The sequence below is a fragment of the Tachypleus tridentatus genome, chromosome 12, assembly GCF_004210375.1.
Source record: "Tachypleus tridentatus isolate NWPU-2018 chromosome 12, ASM421037v1, whole genome shotgun sequence".
Classification (NCBI taxonomy): Eukaryota; Metazoa; Arthropoda; class Merostomata; order Xiphosura; family Limulidae; genus Tachypleus; species Tachypleus tridentatus.
In genome coordinates, this window is record NC_134836.1 from 135241641 (window position 1) to 135262917 (window position 21277).

A 21277-nucleotide genomic window follows, 5' to 3' on the forward strand; every position below is an offset into this window, starting at 1 on the left:
GATAAAGAGAGCGTGGTGTGTAACGTGTGTGTTTTTGTTTGATGGTTGTGGGATGTAGGTCATATTAAGTGTTTTGTACTCGTGGTTTTAAGTTGTAACTTATATATGATTTATTCTTGTTTGAAACATTGGCTTTTTATGACATGCAAACGATCATCACATTAAAATAATACTAGCAATGTCATCTACGGTAAGACATCATGTAAAAAGGAAAAAAAAGCTTTATCGGTTAATTTGTATGGTTAACGTTAGTACTACTAATGTAACTTTACCAGTCTAATCGTAATGATGGTGTTTTGTTAACATAAGTTAGTGTTACTCGCATAATGTTAATTAATCATGCAGAAGGCAAATATAGTTTTAAAGTAAATATCATAAATTATAAGTCACATTGGAGATAAAGCACTAAAAATAAAATATAAGAAAATCACCTTAAGGCTTAGGTGCAGAAGAAAGTTTGTATTTCCATTATATGTTCTAAAGGTGACGTTTCTCGTCATTTTCTACTACTAGCACTAGTTCTGATAATACTATTACGTATCGGCTACTGTAGTGGTATTTATAACTGTTACTGCTCAAATTACTGCTCTAACACTAGTATTGGGTAGTATACATTTGATTGAGTAATAGTTATTGATGTTTAAAATATTAATTTTGTTTCAGAAGAAATATTCATAAGTTTTTGTTTTGTTTTGTAATATAGGTATTCAATTCAGTTTAAAATTTCCTGTGGCTCATTTGGTAAAGAAGAGAAAATATTTTTTATCTTTCCCTATGACATGACTTCACAAGTGTTGAATATATTCATTGAAATACCAACTGTTTTTATGTTTCGGACTTCAGACTCAGTTGTAACACAATAATTCATGTCAAACTAATGCATGAGATAATGGGTGTGCTTTTAATGCCATTGATGTCTGATAATAAGAGAAAGTATTACATATTAGAAGTGATAATTATAAAGGTATCTAAAGGTGAAATGTATTGTTAATATAAGGGTTACTGTTTTAAGTTCACAGAGATAAGTGATTAAAACAGTTATTTAACAGTTTCCATATTGTAGCTGCTTACCCATATAACAGACCCTAATCCTTCCTCCAGTGTTTACAATGGATCATTACGAATCATGTTCTGTAATGCCTTAAATAAACAAGATTAACATGGTGCTTTACTAGATCTTTATCCTTGGCCTTATAAATGGATGAGGCTGGGATAATACAACCATGGGATAGCCATAGAAGACATTCCTCTAGAATACTTCCTATCCTGGAACTGATTCATAGTTACCACTTGCACCTTGTCAGAATAGGAACTACCTTTGTAAAGGCGGGAGTATCTCTCCAGCTCAGATAGTGCCTAAGTGTTTTACCTGGAAGACCTTTGACAAACTTATCCACAAGAATGTCATTGGGATATGGAGAAGCCATTGGAGGATGAGCTTTACTATGCATATGGTAGAAATCACTCGTGTAAGTGGCCAGACTCTGGATGGCTCTTTTTTTATGAACTTTGAACTCATCCAGATGGATTGCTAATGATTATCAGTTACTGATCTATAGAGTCGGTGGAACTTGTCTAATGATGACCAGTTACTGACCCATGGAGTTGGTGATTAGTGGAACTTGTTTAATGATGACAATTTACTGACCAATAGAACTAGGTATTTGGTGAAATTTGTTTCATTAGTGGCCTGTTACCTATTGGTAGAGCTGGGCAGTTAATGAAATTTGTCTCATGATTGATCAGATGGTGACCAATAGAACTAGACAGGGCAGTTAGTGACTAAATGAGGAAGAGCTATTGATCAATTCTGTATTTTTGAAGTTCATTTTGAATTCATTGTATTTTAGGATTCAAAGAATCGGCCATATGAAGTATGGAGTTGCGATAGACAGACAAGGAAGGCTGTTGTAGCTTCATCACTCATGGAACTTAGAGAGAGGGGTAAGATCAGTATAGGTAAATAAAATTACTTTAGAATTCAAAGAAACATCTTACAAATGGAATCTATTCTTTCACACATATGGTTCAGATAGCCTTCATGTAGGTTTGATTGAATTCCAAACAAAACACCTCACACACTTACTCTGAAACAAAAAAACAACATTAAACCGATCCATTTTTTTTCCAAGAAATCATCAGTGCCCCTCTTAAGCCCTTGTAATGTGCTTGTTTTCACTACTGCTGACTGCAGCCTATTTTATGAGCTTGTCACTCTTTTAGAAAAATAAAACAATTGAAGCCTAGTGTTTTTATTGTCTTGCTGTTTCTCAGATTTAACACAAATAAATCAAATGTCTGTATTAATATTATTTTAAACTTCAATATCTTTTACTTTTCTTAAGAGAAAATAAGTTTGATATAGTAATTTTGTTTAAATATAAAAACATTTCTTGTTCACACTAATGATCCAGTTAGCTGGGATCTTAACCTAGTCATGAGAGCTGTAAAGGTTTGTTTTAAATCTCTCATAATTGTTGTGCTTTAATTTTTTATGTTATTCTCTGTTTGTAATAAGAAAATATGACCAACTCACTGAGGTGTTTGGTTCATGAAGGATAGCACTCATGGAATATAAAGTTCCAAATCATAAAACAGTTTCTTTCCAGCTATATTTAAGTCTGTCAGAAACATTCTTAACATAATAACATTGTGAGGTGTCAAGATAATTTTTTCATAGTGTACTGAACGTTTTGTAAACACAGTGAGTCTTACAGTTTGGAGCCATTAATGATTTATTTTCTACCAAGGTGCTTATATGATTGACTGAAATGTTGTTAGTGTTACTGTCAGCAACTTTCTTTTTTTAAAAAAAATGATTAAGTCAGGAAACATTTGTACTTTATGTTCGTGGGAAGCTAAACAGGGGTACCTTATGTTCGTGGAAAGCTAAACAGGGTACTTTATGTTCGTGGAAAGCTTAACAGGTGTATTTTACATTCGTAGCAAGCTTCAAGTGATTATATTCCTCATACTGTAGAGTCACTATTATCAACTTCTTTTATTGGAGTTTGTTTTAGTGAAGTTTCTCATACCATATTTCTAAATCAAAAACATTTTTTTGAAGGTGGAGAAAAACTGGGATATTCTCTTAAGCCACCTTTGAGAGTGGTGTTAGAAAGTGATGGAACAGAGGTGGAAGACGAAAATTACTTTCAGACAGTAGAGAAAGACACAGTTTTCTTACTGCTTGCTCCAAGTGAAAATTGGCTTCCCACTAGTGTTGAAACACTAAGAGCTGGTAGGAGATACATCAATGAGAATTATAACATAAAACCTAGTATATGGTAGTGTTGAAACACTAAGAGCTGGTAGTATATACCTTAATGAGAATTAGAATATAAAATGTAGGATATACTAGTGTCAAAATACCAAGAGTTGGTAGTACATACCTCAATGAGAATTAGAATATAAAACTTAGGATATAGTAGTGTCAAAATACCAAGAGTTGGTAATATATACCTCAATGAGAATTAGAATATAAAACTTAGGATATAGTAGTGTAAAAATACAAAGAGTTGGTAATATATACCTTAATGAGAATTAGAATATAAAACTTTAGGATACAGTAGTGTCGAAATACCAAGAGTTGGTAGTATATATCTTGATGAGAATTAGAATATAAAACTTAGGATACAGTAGTGTCAAAATACCAACAGTTGGTAATATATACCTTAATGAGAATTAGAATATAAAACTTAGGATACAGTAGTGTCGAAATACCAAGAGTTGGTAATATATACCTTAATGAGAATTAGAATATAAAACTTAGGATACAGTAGTGTCGAAATACCAAGAGTTGGTAGTACATACCTCAATGAGAATTAGAATATAATGATGTTACTTGTTAAGCTATGTCATCTGCTGCTATGATGTCCTGCAAATGTTGCTTGTTAAGCTATGACTTCGCAGATGTTGTTTTTTAAACTATGATGTCCTGCAGATGCTACTTGTAAACCCACAAATGTTACTTGTTAAGCTATGACAACCTGGTGGATGTTACTTGTTAAGCTATGACGTTTTGCAGAATTTATTTCTTAAGCTATGATGTCCCGCAGATGTTATTTGTAAACCCACAAATGTTACTTGTTAAGCTATAACATTCTGCAGATATTACTTGTTAAGCTATGATGTCCTGCAGAAGTTGTTAAGCTATGACATCCCACAGATGTTATTTTTAAACCCACAAATGTTACTTGTTAAGCTATGATATCCCATGGATGTTACTCGTTAAGCTATGACATCCCACAGATGTTACTTGTTAATCTATGATGTTCCACAGATGTTACTTGTTAAGCTATGATGTCTCACAGTTGTTATTTGTATACCTGCAAATGTCACTTGTTAAGCTATGACACCCCACAGATGTTATTTGTAAACCCGCAAAGTTACTTGTTAAGCTATGACATTCCACAGATGTTACTTGTTAAGCTATGATGTCCCACATATGTTATTCGTATACCCGCAAATGTCACTTGTTAAGCTATGATGTCCCACAGATGTTATTTGTAAACCTGCAAATGTTGCTTGTTAAGCTATGACTTCGCAGATGTTGTTTTTTAAACTATGATGTCCTGCAGATGCTACTTGTAAACCCACAAATGTTACTTGTTAAGCTATGACAACCTGGTGGATGTTACTTGTTAAGCTATGACGTTCTGCAGAATTTATTTCTTAAGCTATGATGTCCCGCAGATGTTATTTGTAAACCCGCAAATGTTACTTTTTGAGCTATGACACCCCACAGATGTTATTTGTAAACCCACAAATGTTACTTGTTAAGCTATAACATCCTGCAGATATTACTTGTTAAGCTATGATGTCCTGCAGAAGTTGTTAAGCTATGACATCCCACAGATGTTATTTTTAAACCCACAAATGTTACTTGTTAAGCTATGATATCCCATGGATGTTACTCGTTAAGCTATGACATCCCACAGATGTTACTTGTTAATCTATGATGTTCCACAGATGTTACTTGTTAAGCTATGATGTCTCACAGTTGTTATTTGTATACCTGCAAATGTCATTTGTTAAGCTATGATGTCCCACATATGTTATTCGTATACCCGCAAATGTCACTTGTTAAGCTATGATGTCCCACAGATGTTATTTGTAAACCTGCAAATGTTACTTGTTAACCTATGATGTCCCGTGGATGTTACTTGTTAACTATGATGTCCCGTGGATGTTACTTGTTAACTATGACGTCCCGTGGATGTTACTTGTTAACTATGATGTCCCGCTGATGTTACTTGTTAAATATGACGTCCCGCTGATGTTACTTGTTAAGCTACGACGTCCTGCTGATGTTACTTGTTAAGCTACAACGTCCTGCTGATGTTACTTGTTAAGCTACGACGTCCCGCTGATGTTACATGTTAAGCTGTGACGTCCCACAGATGTTATTTGTAAACCTGCAAATGTTACTTGTTAAGCTATGATGTCCTGCAGTTGTTACTTGTTAAACTATGATGTCCTGCAGATGTTACTTGTTAAGCTATGATGTCCCACATGTTATTTGTAAACCCGCAAATGTTACTTGTTAAGCTATGACACCCCACAGATGTTATTTGTATACCTGCAAATATTACTTGTTAAGCTATGACATCCCACAGATGTTACTTGTTAAGCCGTGACATCCCACAGATGTTACTTGTTAAGCCGTGACATCCCACAGATGTTACTTGTTAAGCTGTGACATCCCACAGATGTTACTTGTTAAGCTATGACATCCTGCAGGTGTTACTTGTTAAGCTATGACATCCCGCAGTTGTTACTTGTTAAGCTATAACATTCTGCAGATGTTACTTGTTAAGCTATGATGTCCCACATGTTATTTGTAAACCTGCAAATGTTACTTGTTAAGCTATGACACCCCACAGATGTTATTTGTATACCTGCAAATATTACTTGTTAAGCTATGACATCCCACAGATGTTACTTGTTAAGCTACAACGTCCCGCTGATGTTACTTGTTAAGCTACGACGTCCCGCTGATGTTACTTGTTAAGCTACAACGTCCCGCTGATGTTACTTGTTAATCTATGATGTCCCACAGATGTTATTTGTAAACCTGCAAATGTTACTTGTTAACCTATGATGTCTCGTGGATGTTAATTGTTAAGCTATGAGGTCCTGCTGATTTTACTTGTTAAGCTACGACGTCCCGCTGATGTTACTTGTTAAGCTACGACGTCCCGCTGATGTTACTTGTTAAGCTACTACGTCCCGCTGATGTTACATGTTAAGCTGTGACGTCCCACAGATGTTATTTGTAAACCTGCAAATGTTACTTGTTAAGCTATGATGTCCTGCAGTTGTTACTTGTTAACCTATGATGTCCCGTGGATGTTACTTGTTAACTATGATGTCCCGCTGATGTTACTTGTTAACTATGACGTCCTGCTGATGTTACTTGTTAAGGTATGATGTCCCGCTGATATTACTTGTTAAGCTACGATGTCCCGCTGATATTACTTGTTAAGCTACGATGTCCCGCTGATGTTACTTGTTAAGCTACGATGTCCCGCTGATGTTACATGTTAAGCTGTGACGTCCCACAGAATTTATTTGTTAAACTATGATGTCCCACAGATGTTATTTGCAAACCTGCAAATGTTACTTGTTAAGCTATGACACCCCACAGATGTTATTTGTAAACCTGCAAATGTTACTTGTTAAGCTATGATGTCCTGCAGTTGTTACTTGTTAAACTATGATGTCCCGCAGATGTTACTTGTTAAGCTATGATGTCCCACAGATGTTATTTTTAAACTCGCAAATGTTACTTGTTAAGCTAGGACATCCCACAGATGTTACTTGTTAAGCTGTGACATCCCACAGATGTTACTTGTTAAGCTGTGACATCCCACAGATGTTACTTGTTAAGCTGTGACATCCCGCAGGTGTTACTTGTTAAGCTATGACATCTCGCAGGTGTTACTTGTTAAGCTATGACATCCCGCAGGTGTTACTTGTTAAGCTATGACATCCCGCAGGTGTTACATGTTAAGCTATGACATCCCGCAGGTGTTACTTGTTAAGCTATGACATCCCGCAGGTGTTACTTGTTAAGCTATGACATCCCGCAGGTGTTACTTGTTAAGCTATAACATTCTGCAGATGTTACTTGTTAAGCTATGATGTCCTGCAGAAGTTGTTAAGCTATGACATCCCATGGATGTTACTTGTTAAGCTATGACATCCCACAGATGTTACTTGTTAATCTATGATGTCCGACAGATGTTACTTGTTAAGCTATGATGTCTCACAGATGTTATTTGTAAACCTGCAAATGTTACTTGTTAACCTATGATGTCTCGTGGATGTTACTTGTTAAGCTATGACGTTCTGCTGATTTTACTTGTTAAGCTATGACATTCCGCTGATGTTACTTGTTAACTATGACGTCCCGCTGATGTTACTTGTTAAGCTACGACATCCCGCTGATGTTACTTGTTAAGCTACGACGTCCCGCTGATGTTACTTGTTAAGCTACGACGTCCCGCTGATGTTACTTGTTAAGCTATGACATCCTGCAGATGTTACTTGTTTACCCTTCTTACATAGTAATGTTCCATACCCATCTATTGTAAACATTATAATTTCACAGTTATTCAGATATAGTTTACCATCCTGACGTAGTAATGTTCCATACCCATCTATTATAAACATTATAACTTAACAGCTATTCAGTTATGGTAATATTTGTAATAAATTACAATATTTTATTAATAATGTTGATACACTGACACAAAAGTTAATAGCTAATTGATTTAATAAAGAAATGTTAGAGAAAATTATTCAATTATTCTGTAATAAATATAAAAATGTGTGAAATAAATACAAAGAAAATAAATTTGGAGAAATTGTACTAACAATTACTAATAATTATTTTTATTTAAAAATAAGGTTATTTAAGAACTTGGCACTACTTTATGTGGATGTATACCTTGAGTCGCATATAAAAGGACAACAGTCACATTAAACTTAGTATACTGATATGGTTCAATGTTGTGTTAATTAGTGCCTCTACCATAGTGGGGGAGGGATGAAGAGGTAAGTTTTATCTTATTTACCCCCAAATGGTAGTACTTTATCTTTTCCTTATTTTAACTTGGGAGAGCAGTTACCTTCCCACAACTGTCTACAGGCAGTGGAGGGTGATGTAAATGTGGGATGTTGTGGGCTTGAGCACCCACATCTTGCTTTCCTAATTTCTAATCTTCTTATGTGAGACTAGCGAAATGGAGGTGAAGACAGACAGATGGTGTATCCCTACTGCAATATGGGTTCTACTTTCATAGTCACCTCCAAAACCTAGGACGCATTTTATAATCCTACACTGTAGCTTGTACCCTAGTATGTTTTTAAAACAAAAAATGCAGCATATTTTGTTTAATTTTAATGAGTTTTGTTTTTGTTTAAAAATTTATAGTTATAATAAGGATGTATATATCCACAATACAGTATGAAGCCCCAACTTTTACTATCTATTCTTACATGTGTGTGTATTATATATATACACACACATCTACAATACAGCATAGAACCTCAATCAATTACTAATTAGTAAGCGTGAGGGTTTGGAATGCTAATCTTTATGGTTCAATCCATTCTAGTGGACTTAACATAGCCCATAGTACAGCTCTGTGCATAGCAACAAATAATGTGTAGGTTTGAATAGTGCATGAATGTTATCTGTGTTGTAATAGTTAAACACTTACATAAGGCAGTTCTGCTCAATAATATGTATTAAGTGAAGTTCTGCTTTGTTTTGTAACAAACATTACTGTACAAATTAAAATAAAAATAATAATTTATTGAAGGACTGTCTCTCTCTTATCGTGTCTAGCTATCAGGGCCATCCCTAAGATAGTGTGTGAAGCCATAAATATTCTTGAATTGGTGGACCAACAACCAGCTTGGAAGATTATGGACAGTAAAGACCAGGTCAGTGTAGTGCTTCACTGGGATCAGTTGGACTTGCAGAGTGCAGCAGATCCCAAATACTGCAGAAGTGTGGAAGTTGTGTCACAAGAGGGTCAAGCCTCTGCCAGTTTTGACGACCTTCCTTCGGCAGGTAAGACTCATGCCACATTTACTCTAGGAAGTTTGGGATTGAAGTCTGCTGTGTGTATGCTACCAGAAAAGCAGGAAGGAGAAAATGGTAATATATCAGATTGTGATAATTCATTGTGTGATTTCCATTGTTCTGCCTTTCACAAAAGGAGTGCTCATATTATATTAAATAAATCTGTTGCTACCTCACCCATTCAGGAAGAGTCAGAGGGAACTGAAGCTAGTTCTAGTGAAGTAATCACGCATAAGAAAGGACATTTTCTAGATGAACCTCAAGAGGTGAAGAACCGTGCACACGATGAATATGAATCGCACACTGAGAATGTGGCTGATGAAGAGTTATCTGAACATTACCTTCTTTTAACGGATCAGCTTTCCCTGACACAGAATAAGCATCTTGACATCAAAGATATTGGTGTGATTCTAAACCATTTAAACTCAAAGATAGTGGAGGTTCAGAAACTTCGGCGAGAAAAAGAGAGTGCTGAAATACACAATTGGACCATCAAGGCCACCATTCGAGGAGAAGTGGTCAGAGAGATTGGTGTCATCTATAATGGACAGTATTATGGTATAATGGAGCATCCAGAGCATTTTTAATGAATGGTGAAATAACTTTTGTTACATCTTCATGGTGCTTTAGTTTTCTTTAATTTTAAACACTGTCATGTCATGTATTCACCCCTACTTCAAATTGTTTTCTATAGTGTGTGTATATATGTATAGGTAAAACTGGTTGATTGGGTTGTGACTTTAATTTATCACACTGTTAAATGAAAAGAGATATAAAGATGTGTAGATGAAACTGTTTAGATTGGTTAGTGACTGTTTCTTTTGTCACAATAAATAAGAGGTAACATTTAAGTTTTTTGTATTGGAGCTGAGTATTAAGTTTAGTTTTCCTTCTTCCACTTTTGTGTCATACAGTTTTAGTTGTTTCTCTATTAATGTCAGGTTTATTACCTGTAGATATATGTTAGATCTACTAACATTTTTGTAAATGTACAATGAATATTTAAAGTGGCATTGACAGTCGTCTTTTATCTTTATACTATGACCATTATTATACTAATTACTATTTAATCTGCTGTCTGATCAGTTTTAATTATCTTCTACGTTTTCTTGTTTTCCTCTCTCTCAATGTACAATAAGGTATTTCATGGATTCCAAATTTTGTAGAACTTCAGTGAATTTGAGTCTGTAAGAATGTTCCTTTGGATACATAAATCACCAGAAGAGGTTAAATATTCACTTTGAAGCCTCTATAGTTTCCATAGCAACACATTCATAGCTACAAACTTGTGTTGTTGTTTTGTGTGCAGAATAAGTGTGCTCTAACTTTTGTGCTTATCTTTTGTTTTATACCAATATTTTGTCTATGTACAGGAGGTGAAACATAAAAAAATTGAAATGATTGATGTATTTTAGTGCAGTGTTTCTCAATCAGCGCTTGTCTGTTACATCCACCTTGCAATTTTTACAAAAATAAACAACATAAATTGAAAGGATATTTTTGTGTGTAAGTTGTAATTGTTTTTTGTGGTGTTTGTATCTTACAAAGTGACCTGCGACAATTTAGAGAGGAAGTAAGTTTCTCCTAGGTATTGAAAGTTTGAGAAACACTATTTTTAGTGTAGTAACTGTTGCATGTATGCTACTTATTTATTATTATTATTATATTATAAAACTTACAGAGGTTATATTCTATGAATACAAGTGTTTTGGAAAATGATCTTATAACTTGATATTTTATGTCAGTATTGTTGTCAGATAAAAGTTATGTGAACTTTACCAATCCTTATTTCTTTGTATCTGCTGCCTTCTTACATGCTATTTTTGTGGCATTTGTAATCATTCCAGAAGTCAATCCAGAGATATGTTCTTTTTCATCATTTTAAATTTTATTATTTTGCTAATAATTTGTTACAGGTTTTTCCAAAATGACAACCCAATCTATGAAAGGTTAGAAACAAAACTATGCTGACTTGTAACTTTCAGTGTTGTTGTTGCTTTTTTTTTGTTGTTCCTTTAAAGAATAGTTGAATTATGCACATGTGGATGGAAACAACCATTTGAATTGCAGGTTGTGTAAAGAAATTATTGTGCACAAGATTAAAATTGAAGAATGAACATTGTTATTTCAAATTATGCCAGGTTTGATTTATTTTTTTTAACACAATATAAATGATACAGTTAATTTTATTGAGGGGTGAGTGTTTTTAAAGTATTTTAAATGTAATGATTGAAATATGCATGTCAACTTCTCTGCACCACAACATTATATTGTGTTCTTAAAGTAATACTTAAATTGATTTAGTTGTCTTTTTGGCATGTTATGTCTATTTTAAAAAATAATTTGAACTCTGCTCTTGTTCAGTATAGCTTGTAGTTTTCATACCCCTCATATTCTAATAACAGCTTCTGGCATGTGATTAAAACTATACATGGGAATTGCATGTGCATGTGCTCACACATTTACAATAATTTTGAAGTGATTATAATTCTACATAAAAATTACATGTGCATGTGCTCACACATTTATAATAATTTGAAGTGATTATAATTCTGCATCAATGATAAAAAAATGAATATTATTGACAATTGACATGTAAGAATACATTGTGGGAAAAGTTATCACTATTTAAGATTTGTTGGAAAGATGTTTAGATATATACTAGTAAGTGTTTAATGTTTATATCATCCTAATCAGTAATGTTAGATTAGTGATTTGGTGTCAGGATTACACCATTCTAATCAGTAATGTTGGATTAGTGATTTGGTGTCAGGATTACATCATCCTAATCAGTAATGTTGGATTAGTGATTTGGTGTCAGGATTACATCATCCTAATCAGTAATGTTGGATTAGTGATTTGGTGTCAGGATTACATCATCCTAATCAGTAATGTTGGATTAGTGATTTGGTGTCAGGATTACATCATCCTAATCAGTAATGTTGGATTAGTGATTTGGTGTCAGGATTACATCATCCTAATCAGTAATGTTAGATTAGTGATTTGGTGTCAGGATTACATCATCCTAATCAGTAATGTTAGATTAGTGATTTGGTGTCAGGATTACATCATCCTAATCAGTAATGTTAGATTAGTGATTTGGTGTCAGGATTACATCATCCTAATCAGTAATGTTGGATTAGTGATTTGGTGTCAGGATTACATCATCCTAATCAGTAATGTTAGATTAGTGATTTGGTGTCAGGATTACATCATCCTAATCAGTAATGTTGGATCAGTGATTTGGTGTCAGGATTACACCATTCTAATCAGTAATGTTGGATCAGTGATTTGGTGTCAGGATTACACCATTCTAATCAGTAATGTTGGATTAGTGATTTGGTGTCAGGATTACACCATTCTAATCAGTAATGTTGGATTAGTGATTTGGTGTCAGGATTACACCATTCTAATCAGTAATGTTGGATTAGTGATTTGGTGTCAGGATTACACCATTCTAATCAGTAATGTTGGATTAGTGATTTGGTGTCAGGATTACACCATTCTAATCAGTAATGTTAGATTAGTTATTTGGTGTCAGGATTACACCATTCTAATTGATAATGCTGGATTAGTGATTTGGTGTCAGGATTACACCATTCTAATCAGTAATGTTGGATTAGTGATCTGGTGTCAGGATTACATCATAATAATTGATAATGGTGGAGTGGTGTTCTGATGTCAGGATTACACTATCTTAATTGATGTAGTAGTGAACTGGTGTTAGGATTACACCATTCTAATTGATAATGTTGGGGCGAGTAGTGACCTGCTGTCATGATTATAGTCGAGATTATGAGTTCTGTGAGTTACTTCTTCAGTTCTAGCAGCTAAGAAAGTCATGAGGATTATCAGTCATTTATCATAGATTTACTAGAATAGTAGTGTATTCTTAATACTGACCAGATACGTGTGGAAGAGATCTGACAGTTTGTGGAATAGAATGAACCTCTTTTGGAATATCAGTAGCAGGTAAACATTGTTTGAACTGAAACCAAACTGGAGTATAAACATCACTAATGGTGCTTGAAACTTTATGTAAATGTTTATGTTGGAAGATATAATTGAATAATACAGTTTGTCAATGATGTCTTGTTACATTAACCTTCTGTAGCAGGTCAGCAGTGTTATCTGCTTTATAGCTAGCATGGCCAAGGAAATGATTCTCTGGTTCAGATAAAACATAAATGTGTTCTCCTTTCTTTAATGTAACTCACATAATTTTCTTTCTTTTTCTATACCACAAATATATATGTTTCTACCAGTGTGATGTAAATCATTCTTTGTGCTGAATTCTTTGCTTCATCTTTTCCTCTTTGTTGTTCTGTACTTTGTCATGGTCTGTGACATTTATCTTGCTATTAAGAGATAGAATTTCAAGGTTTTTAATAGAGGCAGAAAGAAGAAAAGCAGTTACTGTACAAGACATTCTGTATCATGAGACAGATTGTGAATGGTTTTGTGATTGTTGTGGTTGGATTCAGTGCTGTTACATTTTGTCATAACATCAAAGAGTAAATGATCTAATCATATTTCTGTTGCTTGTAGTACAATTCTTTGTTTTCTCTTTTCTTTGAATTTGGTACAAATTAGTCTTCTCTGTCTAGTCTGCCAATCTCTAGATTTATTGTAGTGATAAAAATATCTCCAATGGATTCACTTAGTTTTACACTCTTGCTCTAATATATTTAGACAAGAACAAATATCTGATAGTCAAGGCATGTTGTTGTGCTGATACGCGAGTCGATCTCAAGGTTCTAATCTTCATCAGGATTCTTTTATCATAACATCTTGTGACTTCATGTGAATTTGGACAAGAACAAATATTAAATAGGCAAGCATTGCTGATGTATGATTCCTTATCAGGATTCCTTTATCATAATATTTTGTGACTTTCTTTTGGAAAATAACAGATATCAAATAGGAAGTCATGCTGATCTATAAGTCCTTATCAGAATCTCAGTTATTGTAGTTAGGAACCTGAAATCTCTAATTTGGTTTGTAGGTATGTCAAATCAGTTATTGTAGTTGGGAACTTGAAATCTCTAATTTGGTTTGCAGGTATGTTAAATCAGTTATTAGCTAATTATATTGACTATTGACAGTGGTTATTTAGATTATTGTAGGATGTCTGGATGTTTTGGTGGATATCCAAGTAAAAATTTGTATCAATTTGTATGGGTATTATTTTCATTAACACATGCCATAAATGCATGAAATAGTACAAACCTAAAACATAAGGTCAAAAGTTAATATTTATTTAAAGAAAATAAAACAATTCTAGACAATTAGAATACTTATCTATGTGAATAGGGCTAAAAATTACATTATTGATAAATAGAAACATATCAGAATTAAAGTATTTCAAATAAGAAGCTGATGGCCTCCCTAGATGAATGTATCTGTTTAACTAAAGTTCATTTCACTAAAAAAACAAGTAAAGAGACACTACTTTTAAAGAGTTAGTTAGGCCTAAAATATTTCACTACATATTCTGCTTTCACAGAAATCTCCAACAAAAATGTATACAAGTTAAGAGTCTTATTTGTATTCTCAAGACAGCTGGTACGGGTATTAAAACTTTAATTAAAATAAAGTACAGAAAAGCATTCACAAGAGTCTTGTTTGTTCAGTCATAACTTAGAATGGCAGTTAACATTGTCACATTCTCCTTCATACAAATAATTTGTTTCTCTGAAGATACTGATTTGGATGTGTAAATTGAAGAAGATATTGGTCAAACTTTTGAAGTTTTTTAAAGAGTTTTGTACTTCAGTACCAGTACCATAAACTGGAATGAGACTGGACACAGCCTGTATATAAGATAAAAGTCCATGGACATTGGTCAAATATATCCAGCACAAAAACTATAAAAACAATGTGTATTTAATCTCACAAGAATAATTTGTCCAGAACTGAATTTCTAAGAATTCTGTAATACTTGTAATGTTAGCTTATACAACATATTTATGTGGGTTTGTATGCAAAGAAAAAAAAAATAGGTCTTACTGCTTAGTTCTTACAGTAGCAAATTTACTTTCAGTATGTGTATCTCAAGTACTTAACAAAGAATGGCTAAGAAAAAATGGGTCTAGTGGCCATAGTTGCTCTTTAGCCATGAGTGAATTCTACATTCACATGCACACACACACACACACACAGATGTCTGTGTAGGGCTTGTGAAATTCAAGATACCAGGTTATCTTGGTTCTAAAATAGGTGTCTGAAAGATTTTAGTGAGGTTTCACTTGAAAAGATTGGTGTGAAATTAAAAGTAGTGATATTGGAGGTATCATTAAGCATTGAAAAAAATGATTGGTTACAGGATTTGAAATTCCAATAAATATCAAACACTCTAAAGAAAGTCCAAATTGTTATATATCTGTGAATAATTTTATATTTGTGATGTTTTATTACTAGTAGATAGACATATCAGCAAAGAGACCTTTGTTTTCAAGTCATGGTTAGCAATAAATTTTTAAGAGCTTTATATCATGCAAAAAGTTATTAAAATGTTTTCTCTACCTTTGTTCTTAACAACAATCAGTTGTAAAAAGTGATCTGTAGTAATGTCAGTGAGTGTAGGACAAGAGTAACCCCTTTACCTTTGTTCTTAACAACAAAAAATTCTGGACAGTGATCTGTTGTAATGTCAGTGAGTGTAGGACAAGAGTAACCCGTATACCTTTGTTCTTAACAACAAAAAATTCTGGACAGTGATCTGTTGTAATGTCAGTGAGTGTAGGACAAGAGTAACCCGTATACCTTTGTTCTTAACAACAAACAATTGTGGACAGTGATCTATAGTAATGTCTGTGAGTGTAGGACAACAGTAACCTGTATACCTTTGTTCTTAACAACAAACAATTGTGACAGTGATCTGTAGTAATGTCAGTAAGTGTAGGACAAGAGTAAGCTTAGTAACAGCAAGTTTTAAATAAGAAATTTAAGTTTTATTTTCATGTTTAAGAAAACTATAATTTGTATTTCTTAAAGTATTAAGAGTAATGTGCAGTATATTCTGTTTAATTATTTGTTTTGACCTAAAATTTCTGTTTTCTTGTATTTCTTGTGGTAAATATTACTGTATTTGGCCTGTATATTTTTGGGATTCTGCTGAGAAGTCTAATAATTTTTTAAAAGTAATTGTAATTCCATAGTAAGTTATGTGAACAACAATTTTTCTTTTAGTTTTGATTTTCCATTGTTTTAATATGCACATGTATGTATAGTTTGTTAACTTGCTGTTTGGAAGTACATATGCTATTTGTTCTTTTATTTATTGGCCCGGCATGGCCAAGCGCATTAAGGCATGTGAATCGTAATCTGAGGGTCACGGGTTCGCATCCCCATCGCGACAAACATGCTCGCCCTTTCAGCCATGGGGGCGTTATAATGTGACGGTCAATCCCACTATTTCTTGGTGAAAAAGTAGCTCAACAGTTGGCGGTGGGTGGTGATGACTAGCTGCCTTCCCTTTAGTCTTACACTACTAAATTAGGGACGGCTAGCAGAGATAGCCCTCGAGTAGCTTTGTGCGAAATTCAAAAACAAACAAACAAGCAAACTTTTATTTATTAGTGGTTGCTGTTTAACACATAGGGGTATTGTTTGTTAACACTAACTGTGCTACTTATATCTGTTTTAATTCATTATATGCAAGATACAGGTTATATTTGTTGTTGATATACAGCTTTTCCTGTGTATCAGTGTTATAAATTATATTGTTTGAATCCTTACACACCAGTTTAGTTAGGTAAAAATGTTAAACATTGTAATTTAAAAAATGCACAGGTTATGGATTAAATGCTGAACAAAATGTTTAATGTTTTGTATAAAATATCAGTTAGATGTGTGGAATGTTGAAGGTATTAAGTATGCCAGACATAAACAAACTTTGATGTTTTGTAATTTTTAAAAAACAGAACTTTTAGCTCAGTTGGAACTTGTTGAAAAATAATTATTGATAACTTGAAAATCAGTTGTTCATATGTTTATCACTATTTTCTTATCAGCACTGCACTTAAATATACCTGAAATTATTTATTATTAATGTCAATAAGGTAAAAATACAACACTACAACCAGAGCACTTTCAAAGGTGCACATTTCTTCAGGAAACCCCAGTTTGCTCCTGAAAGGAAAAGTGCACCTTTGAAAGTGCTCTGTAATATATGTTATATTTTTGTGAGTTCTTAATTGTACATGTTTTACTAATATTGTGAATGTTTTTTTTTAGGTGGGTATTCAGTATATAGTTTTATTTGTTGTAATTTTGCCCAACAGAAGTTGCTGATACAAGAGGGAAGTGTGGTCATGTGAGGAACCTCTACATAGAGTACTAATCTAAATTTGATTATATAAAGTAATATTATGGCATGTTGTTTCACTAAATTAATGATATGCTTCATCATAATGAATTCTTATATTTGTAATTACATATGAAACTTAAAAGTTTTTAATTGTTCAATGATAAAATCATACATCGTCTAAAAAGAGAAGTAACTTGAATCACATAATACGAGCAAATACCTGACATTGGCATGAACCTCAATTAGGTTTATATTATGCTCCTTAGTAATGCTTAGGTAACAGATGAGATGTTTATTTTTTAGATAGATTAATAGCTTTGTATTAGATTATTCCTATGCATGTTATTAACAAACCAATCTTAAATAAGAAATTACAAAGATTTGATGTGATGAATTAAAATCATATACACTTATGTTATAAAGATAGCAAGAGATTATTGCATTTGATCTTATGTTAATAGTAACAAGAAGATAGAAATATATTTGTCTGTTTTAAATGTAGAGAACAGTTTACAAGAAGCTAACATTCTCAAGCAAAAACTTTGTGTTTAACATGATATGTTTAAGATCATAATTATGCTTCTAATTATTAGCCAGTCTACAGATAAACATTTGCAGTAACCTTGAGTCACCAAACTACACTACATGGACACCCGACTATCACACCCACATGTACTTGTTGAACGTCTTATTCCAAAACCATGGGTATTAATATGGAGTTGGTCCCCCTGTTGCTGCTATAAAAGCCCCCATTCTTCTGGGAAGGCTTTTCACCAGATTTGGAACATGGCTCCTATTCAGACACAAGAACATTAATGTGATCAGGCACTAATGTCAGGGGAGAAGGCCTGGCTCGCAGTTGGCATTCTAGTTCATCCGAGAGGTGTTCAGTGAGGTTGAGTTCAGGGCTCTGTGCAGGCCATTCAAGTTCTTCCATACCAATCTTGTCAAAACATGTCTTTATGGACCTTGCTTTGTGCACGGCACCATTGTCATGCTCAAACAAAAAGGGCCTTCCCCAAACTATTGCCATAAAGTTGGAAGCACAAAATTTTCTAGAATGTCATTATATGCTGTAGCATTAGGATTTCTCTTCACTGGAACTATAGAGCCTAGTCCAAACCATGGAAACAGCCCCAGACCATTATTCCTCCTTCATAAAACTTACAGTTGGCACTATGCATTTAGGCAGGTAGCATTCTCCTGGCATCTGCCAAACCCAGATTTGCCCCTCAAACATGATTCATCACTCCATAGAATGTGTTTTTACTGCTTCAGAGTCCAATGGCAGTGTGCTTTATACCACTCCAGCCGATGCTTGGCATTGTGCATGGTGATCTTAGGCTTGTGTGCAGTTGTTTTGCCATGGAAACCTATTTCATAAAGCTCCCAATGAACAGTTCTTGTGCTGACATTGCTTCCAGAGGCAGTTTGGAACTCAGTAGTGAGTGTTGTAACTGTGGACAGATGATTTTTATGTGTTTCAGCACTCAGCAGTCCCATTCTGTGAGTTTGTGTGGCCTCCTGCTTCATGGCTAAGCTGCTGTTGCTCCAAGTCATTTCCACTTCACAATAACAGCACTTACAGTTGACCAGGGCAGTTCTAGCAGGACAAAAATTTGATGAACTGACTTACTGGAAAGGTGGCATCCTATGATAGTGCCATGTTGGAAGTCACTGAGCTCTTCAGTACGACCCATTTTACTGGCCGTGTTTGTCTTTGAAGATTGTATGTCAGTATGCTTGATTTTATGCACCTGTTAGCAATGGGTGTGATTGAAATAGCCAAACCCACTAATTAGAAGGGGTGTCCACATACTTTTGTCTGTGTAGTGTGTACTGTTTCTACAGAGAAACATTTGTAGTAACCTTGAGTTACTACACTAATTTATACTGTATTCACATGCAAACATTTGTAGTAACTTTGGGTCACCAATGTGTATTGTTTCTACGCAAACACTTGCCGTAGCCTTGGCTCACTAATCTATATTGTATTTACACACAGACATTTGTAGTAACCTGTGACAACTTGTTTTATTTATTAGTATACATCTGATGTTTTAAAACATCCACATTTGGTGATGATAATGGATGAACTCAAATGCTTGGATAAGTTGGTAACTACCAGTGTAAATACAAGTTAAATAAGTTAATAGCACATGTTGAAATATAAGGAATGTCTCTTTGAAAATTTATATTGAATAAAACTAGTTATGTACAGACTCAGTAATGTGTAAACATTATATTTTTTATGTGTTTTTATTTGGCTTCATAAGGTTATTTACATGCACCTAAAATACAGAGAAGTTTATTATATTCAGATCTTGTACATGTTGTGAAATACACTAGACTCAGAAAGGTATGAATTACTGCCATATTCTTATTATAAAACAACAAAGTAACAATTGGTCTCAAGATGCTTCCATTTCAGAAGCCACATTTGTGGACCTGCTATATTTAAAATGAAAAAAACGTGTATGGCCTTTAATAGCTAAGAAGTATAACTGGAGATAATAAAAATTTATGTCAGGGTTGACAATGTACATTAAATGTCAGTGTTCAGTTGTTTATGAATTGTAATGTATCCAGTGTGTGTAGTAGAGGGTGGTGCAGACTTGGAACTGGCGAGGGCACATGTTATGTGGTTAATGTGTAACCCTTGCTTTCTCTTGTTAGGTTACAGAATAACAATGTCAGAATGGGATCACTTCCATAAGACCTTAGAAGGTTAATGACATTAAAATAAATTATTTTAACAAACCAAAAAGAGGTGGTGAAACAGAAGTACAAATTAGAAATACCATAAGGGTGGAAGTTTGAACCACCATGTGAACTGTACTATAAACACTGTTGTTTTGTATTACCTGCATTGTATATTAAAACATAGTTGTTATAGTAGCATGTCTTGTAAGTAAATCTCTCACTTGTAAAAGTAATCCATGATAGTTCTTTTGAGTTTCTGTAGAGACTGCTTGTAGTGAAAAGTTATTTCAATTCATGAAAGAGAATGTAACTTGGGTCAGTAAGAGATTTTAATTAACCCTCAATTTTAAATTATGTCTTTTAAGAAAAAATAGTTTATGATTCTGTAAAAACATCTGTTTAGATTGTTGTTAATTATTATATGAAAAAAGTATCAAAGAAATAAACAGCTTTCAAAAGGTTTAACTTTTTGCTTCAGTTGTTTTTTATAGGTTATGAGACATGATTTAATGTAGTTATTTTTATAGGTTATGAGACATGATTTTATGTAGTTAGTTTTATAGGTTATGAGACATGATTTAATGTACTATCAAAGGTTAATTGTTTCAAAACAACTGTCTGGTGAAGTTTCTGTGTCATTAGTTATAAATTGTGTGAACCCAACAACAACTGTCTGGTGAGGTTTCTGTGACTTTAGATATGAGTTGAGAGAATCCAACAACAACTGTCTGGTGAGGTTTCTGTGACTTTAGTTATGAGTTGAGAGAATCCAACAACAACTGTCTGGTGAAGTTTCTGTGTCATTAGTTATAAATTGAGTGAACCCAACAACAACTGTCTGGTGAAGTTTCTGTGACTTTAGTTATGAGTTGAGAGAATCCAACAACAACTGTCTGGTGAAGTTTCTGTGACTTTAGTTATGAGTTGAGAGAATCCAACAACAACTGTCTGGTGAAGTTTCTGTGTCATTAGTTATAAATTGAGTGAACCCAACAACTGTCTGGTGAAGTTTCTGTGACTTTAGTTATGAGTTGAGAGAATCCAACAGCAACTGTCTGGTGAAGTTTCTGTGACTTTAGTTATGAGTTGAGAGAATCCAACAACAACTGTCTGGTGAAGTTTCTGTGACTTTAGTTATGAGTTGAGAGAACCCAACAACAACTGTC

The 21277-nt window shown here is 33.9% G+C and overlaps 1 protein-coding gene across 4 annotated transcripts; it reads left to right on the top strand.

Moving 5' to 3' along the window:
* LOC143234779 (uncharacterized) lies at positions 1-20571 on the top strand. 4 transcript variants are annotated; one of them, XM_076472396.1, is made up of 4 exons: positions 1-54; positions 1851-1944; positions 3068-3241; positions 8858-20571. In XM_076472396.1, exons 2-4 carry the CDS (start codon positions 1926-1928, stop codon positions 9682-9684), a joined length of 1020 nt encoding a protein of 339 aa, XP_076328511.1. In that variant the 5' UTR covers positions 1-54; positions 1851-1925; the 3' UTR covers positions 9685-20571. The 4 variants fall into 4 exon arrangements, with proteins under 4 accessions (XP_076328511.1, XP_076328510.1, XP_076328509.1 ...); XM_076472395.1 differs by having other exon boundaries at positions 22-190; XM_076472394.1 differs by having other exon boundaries at positions 52-190; positions 1851-1959.
* The last annotated feature ends 706 nt before the right edge of the window (positions 20572-21277 follow it).